The 6,000-nt window shown below is 36.0% G+C and overlaps 1 protein-coding gene across 3 annotated transcripts in view; it reads left to right on the forward strand.

Moving 5' to 3' along the window:
- Positions 1-5,484, forward strand: part of LOC121647968 (protein inscuteable homolog) — a 64,543-nt gene extending 59,059 nt beyond the window's left edge. For 2 of the 3 annotated variants that reach the window (XM_041997823.1, XM_041997824.1), the window contains exons 8-13: positions 774-945; positions 1,172-1,350; positions 1,499-1,565; positions 2,796-2,951; positions 3,686-3,762; positions 4,628-5,484. In XM_041997823.1, coding sequence (XP_041853757.1) covers positions 774-945; positions 1,172-1,350; positions 1,499-1,565; positions 2,796-2,951; positions 3,686-3,762; positions 4,628-4,756 — 780 coding nt within the window. In that variant the 3' untranslated portion in view covers positions 4,757-5,484. The remainder of the gene's footprint in view (positions 1-773; positions 946-1,171; positions 1,351-1,498; positions 1,566-2,795; positions 2,952-3,685; positions 3,763-4,627) is intronic. The other variant, XM_041997825.1, reaches the window with a different exon arrangement.
- The last annotated feature ends 516 nt before the right edge of the window (positions 5,485-6,000 follow it).

Below are 6,000 nucleotides of genomic sequence, written 5' to 3' on the forward strand. Positions count from 1 at the left end.
GACAAAACAGACAAATAGGAATGGTATCAGTGTCAAGTGTTGTAAAGACTTGAAATAAAGTAAATATTATGAGTAATTGACTAATATAAGAAAGAAGATTTGAATGTTTTTTTATTTGTATTTATGTGTGTCTTACAAGTATCTGGATGGTCTGCAGAATGAATCTCCTTTTCAATATCTCAGTTTTGGCTGCTCAGCAGTCTGAACAGGAACATTAAAGACACAGTCACAGCTTCAAAGATAAGAAAAGGAAAAAAAGCTGACCATTAAAAATAAAGACTAGACTGCCAGTATTTCCACACATTAGAATAGAACCTGAATGAGCTTAAAGCAGCGATGGGTGTTATTAAAATTTATCTGTTTGCAGAGTCCAGTAACCTACACATACATCTGTACATGAGCTTGCACAATACAGCACAACAAGCCAACATTAACAAACATTTACTAGTACTGATGCATCATGTCTTTTATGTCTGTATATGTCCATATCATTAGCTAGGCTGCCAGGTATTTAACCTCATAACACTTTAAGGAAAACAATAAATAGAAAGCAGTCAGGAAATGATCATTTACAATCCTCCATACTCCTTACATATATTATTCTTCTTTTGTTAAGTCTAAGCCATTTTGGGAGGAAATCCTCAGTAACTGCTGAAGGCCACCACCATATATATATAAAAGGAAAACTCACCAAATCGCCTATATACACCAATTTTACATGAGAGTATAAGCTTGTGTGTCCACATATGACCCATTCTGTGTCTAACATGTAGGTGGATGGGATTCTGTGCCTGGCTGACATCTTGACTGATGAATGCAGTGTGGAGGCAGCCAAGGCTGAGGCGGCGGCAGTCGTGGCTCAGATCACATCTCCCCACCACACATCTACCCAGCATCTCGCCAGCTTCCTGGAGAGCATGCACGACATTGTAACCGCACTGATCAGTGAGTGGACGCGTTACCCATGATGCCGTGCTGACCTTTCACTAACTCACATCCCAACTGATTATTTAAAAAAAAAATATTACTGTTGATTAGATTATGACACAGTTACACCGTAAAGTCTGTGTAACAGAGACAGCTAATTTGTTCATTTTATGGGTCATAATTCTTGCATTTTGTGCCTTTTGTATCAAAACATTGCTCATATGCGTTTACTTTGTTCTTTCAGAGCTGTGCGAGAGCGCCTCCTGTGGTGAAGTATTCCTCCTGGCATCTGCAGCCTTGGCCAACATTACCTTCTTTGACAGCATGGCCTGTGAGATTCTCCTGCAACTGAACGCCATCCACATTCTGCTGCAGGCTTGCAAAGACCGCCAAAGAGTTGACACACCGTACTCCAAAGACCAGGTACACGTCTGACTGTGTGTTTGCTGTGTGCAACAGCTATATTACAGACTAAATGTAAATTTATATTAAAAAAAAAAAAAAAAAAAAGATTATTTTGTGCAATTTGAAGTGTCTGTCTCATTTTTCTGATTCCTTGTGTAAATCTCAGGTGGTGACAATTTTGGCAAACCTCTCTGTCTTGGAGCCATGTGCACCTGAAGTCCTCCAGGAACAAGGTAATCTCTTCTCTAATTACAGTTTCTAATTTTAACACATCAGTATTGTTTATGGAGCTAAAACAGGAAACTTCTACAGAAGCTGAGAAAAAAGTAACTCTCAATAAATAAGGGAGCTTCTTCTTTATTCCTTAAGAGGGCAGCATTAGGTTATTTTTGTTAGCTCAGAGAAGCTGAACCTCCACACCGGGGCTACTTAATTCAGTCCTACTAGGGCCGCAGTTCTGCAGATTTTCATTGTATCCCTGCTCCAACATGATTAACAAGTCATTGTGGAGACCTTTATAGGCTGTTGAATCTATTTAATTTGAGACAGGTGTATTGGAGCAGGGATACATTAAAAACCTGCAGGATTGCGGCTCTTGTGGGGCCAAATTAAGTAGTTCTGCACTGCACAGTAAATATGTTGGAAATAAGTGCAAAGCAGTTCAGTATTAATGTTTAATAATGTTTTCAATATATTCAACATTTCATCTTTAGATTTAATGCTTTAGTGTTATATCATCATGTTTATCCCACATAATACCCTCTGTCAGCTCTAAGCTTCAACAAATTATTCCACTCATATGGGGATTTCTGTGTATTTGAGACCAACTCAAACCATCAACTCTGGCAGTCTCAGTACAGTTGTCTGTGTTCATTTCCTTCTGTTGTTTGAGCACTTGTGCACATGTATTACAAGTAAAAATGTTTCTCCAAATATACATATTTTGTCTTTTCCAAAAAAAAAAAAAAAAAATCTCTTGATTTATGACAAAGTTCTGAGTATTAATCATGTGAGTTTGTGAACATTTTTGCCACTTATTAGACACCACTAATCCCTAAGCAGTGATTCTGATCCTCTCAAGGATGGTAATCAGCTGAAGTTCCTGTGTCCTATGTTTTTGTTTTGTTGTATTAAGTGTTTTAAGTGTTTGTAAAACTGGCTCACTAACAGCACTTTGGTCCAAATCCTTCATCTCAGTGATTGGTTCGATGTCTGCTTTCTTCCTCACCTTCACCCCAGCCATTAAACTGCCTTTTTTAATTATTTTCCATCTGGAAAGCTTCAGTCTGATGCATTGTTATAGATGATGTATTGCTAATTTGATTTCTGTTTGAATAATTATTATGACTATTTATTTTTATATTACGTACAGGAGTTGCCTTAGTGCTGTGGCTATTTCTTCTATCTCCATGTTCGTCCTTGGCTAAGCTGTACTGCATGTACTGTAACTGTATGTCCGATAGGAATCGAGCAACTGCTTCTGCTGCTGGGAGAAAAGCCATCTTCTACTAGTCCATCAGAGGGAGCTGCCTGCGAGCGAGTCCAGCAGAAAGCTGCAGTCACACTGGCCCGTCTCAGCAGGAACCTAGATGTGGCCCAAACAGCCATCCAACTAAAAGGTTGTACATTCAGTCTGTTTTATTTCACCCATCTGCTCTGTGCCTTATTAATTATTTACATTTACTTCGAAAGAAAGAAAGAAAGAAAGAAAGAAAGAAAGAAAGAAAGAAAGAAAGAAAGAAAGAAAGAAAGAAAGAACTTAATTTAACAATGGAAGTGGACCCTAAAGTGCACCATGAGGTACTCCATTGGTAATTGAAGAGGCACTGTTACAAACTAGACAAGCTACACTAAACATCTTAGAGTTTAATATAACATATTCTAATAACAGTGAAAATAATTGTGGCTCACAGCGTATGAGTCTTTCTGAGCCGTCAGGAAAACTTCTACTTTATTAAACATATGTGTTGACAAAACATTCATCTCTCTGAAAATATCTGAACTTTCTTAAAGCACTTTATACAAACCACATATGGTTTTGTGAAATTCACATATTTAATATTTTCTAACAAAATTAAGCAGTTCATTCCTTGTAACTTAGTTTATTGAAAATATACAAATATAAAAAGGTTAACCCAGATGAATGTATACTGAGGACAGGTACTTCTGCTTTGCACCACAAAAAATAAATAAATAAATAAATAAATAAAATAAAATAATTATATATATATATATATATATATATATATATATATATATATATATATATATATATATATGTATATATATACATCTTAAATTATGAAAAGCTGGTAACTGTTTTTTTTTTTTTTTTACTTTGCTTTTTTGCCAGCTGTTCCTCGTCTCATTGAATTGTGCCGCTCCCCTACTGAGAGAAATAACAGTGACTCTGTTTTGGTTGCTTGCCTGGTAGGTGTAAAGGATATATCTACCATATTATTGTGCATGCACCCTTTAGAATAACTTTAAATGATCCTGTGTCCTGAATACAAATATATCATTTAAACACTGAAATGGCCTATTTCAGTTGTGCACTAAAAATGCAAGTCAATTTCATCTGCTTTTACTATAAGCACTTCACATGCATGCATGTCATTAGTTCACCTGTTTAATCGCATCCACAGGGCAGGGTTTGAATCAGAGCTTACTAGTTTACGTTATGTGAGACTTTATGTTTAAACACAGCACATAAATATCATTAATAAACTCCCTGCTTTTAAATCATCACTCTGTCATTCTCATAATCATTAAGATGCAGAGATTTCAAGCACATATTGGTCAACAGTTTAATTGGACTGCCTGAGAAATGCTCTCCTTTATATTGTGCCCATACTTGTCAGTCCATTCAGATTAATGTGATTCCATTTTACCCCCTTAAGCCAAGGTTAAGCAGTGCATTTGTACATGTTGAATTTTTCCCTTTAAAAGACGCTGAGCTTTCACAGATCATTTGTGAAATGTAAAGGTCCGAGGCTCTCCTGGCTGAATGGGTGAAGGATGTCATGCTTATTAGTCATGAATGCATTTAAGAAAAAAATAACCTTCTGATCTGGTGGGACTCTTTGCTGATTACCAGACACATATTGTGTGTGTTATTTATTTTCTTATTTAATTAATTAAGCATGTTGAGCCCTTACAGTTCTAGTTTTACCTCCCGGGTTGTCCTAAAGCGATTGCATATTATGCATGTTTGCTCTTGCAAACGGCAGCACAGCATGATCTTGATGGGAGATAAAGAATATGTCTTTTTTTTTTTTTTGTTTGTGCACTCCAGGCTGCTTTGAGAAGGCTCGCAGCAGGCTGTTCAGATAGCATCGAGGCGGCCGACCACCAGCAGCTGATCAAACCACGACTAGTCGACTCTTTCCTGCTATGTTCCAACATGGAGGAGAGCTTTGTATGACAGCTTGGGCTTAAAAACACTGAGAACTGAACTCTTAGCTGTAATTTTAAGCCTCATGTACTGATATGTACTTTGAAACATTGCGACTTTTTTATGACTAAAGCCTCTTTTGCCCCTTTATGCCTTAAGAAGGTTTCCCAACCTTGATCCTGGATTTAGGAGACTGGGGTGCATCTTCATCATGTCAGTTTAAATTGAAACAGAAGACAAATATATGCAATATGAAATATTGCCTTGTACAAGTCAACATCCAAATGAATGCAATAAATTTATGAAGTGTTGTAAGAAAAACTAGGCAATTAGCTAATTTTATTTAAAAAGAAATTACATCAATTTTGTACAGGTAGGTGCTACTTTTTTAAAAGTTAAAGTATAATCTGTTTTACAATGTGCAATTTAGTTTTTGCTCTGATCGTTTAAGAAGATATATAGGAAACACTGTAAAAGCCTGATAAAACTGTGCATCATTACAGTAACAACATATGTCAAATTAAATCCTCCTAAACATTTTTTATATAGAGTTGCATGAAGCAATTGCTCTGGAATATATGTTATGCTTTGTAAAGGACATCTTTTGGCATCTGTTGTCTTCAACTTTTTATTTTCTTTTCCCATATATCAAATATTACAAATGATACTGGAAAATAAATTTAAAAATTTGAACATGCTTTTTATTTAAGGAGAGCTACCATTATTGTATGCAATGTATGGAATAAAGGCACTTATCTATCCAATGCAGAGGTGTTTTATATTACTGCATTACAGCCAAGTGTATTGGAGGGGATCTTTTAGTGTTTCCCACAAACCAATGAAAGCAAAGAACGTAAAAAAGACTGTGGTCCCCTATAAAATTTAAAACAAATCTGTCTGTATCAAACAGTGTGTTGGCTAATTGGGAAAAATACACATACAAACTAGAAATGATATATCTGTGTTTGCAGAAACGGTAGATAGTCAATCTCTGGGCTGGGAGAGAGGTGGAGGAGTACAGGACCTTCACCCAGCAGGCTGGGGTTCAGGGACCAATGAGAAAGTTACTGCTATTATTTAGTTTTAGCTCCAAAAATATGTTATGTTTTGTTTTACCTCAGTTTTGATAAGATTTTACACTTTTTTTTCAGTCACTTTTTGTACAGACCTATTGTCATGAGAGCCTTTTTTTCTTTTAACTATAGTAATTTTCTAAGGATAGTACATGAGCTATCTCATTATCTCCACAAAACAAGTTTTTTTATTAAGAAAAC

The sequence above is a fragment of the Melanotaenia boesemani genome, chromosome 10, assembly GCF_017639745.1.
Source record: "Melanotaenia boesemani isolate fMelBoe1 chromosome 10, fMelBoe1.pri, whole genome shotgun sequence".
NCBI lineage: Eukaryota > Metazoa > Chordata > Actinopteri > Atheriniformes > Melanotaeniidae > Melanotaenia > Melanotaenia boesemani.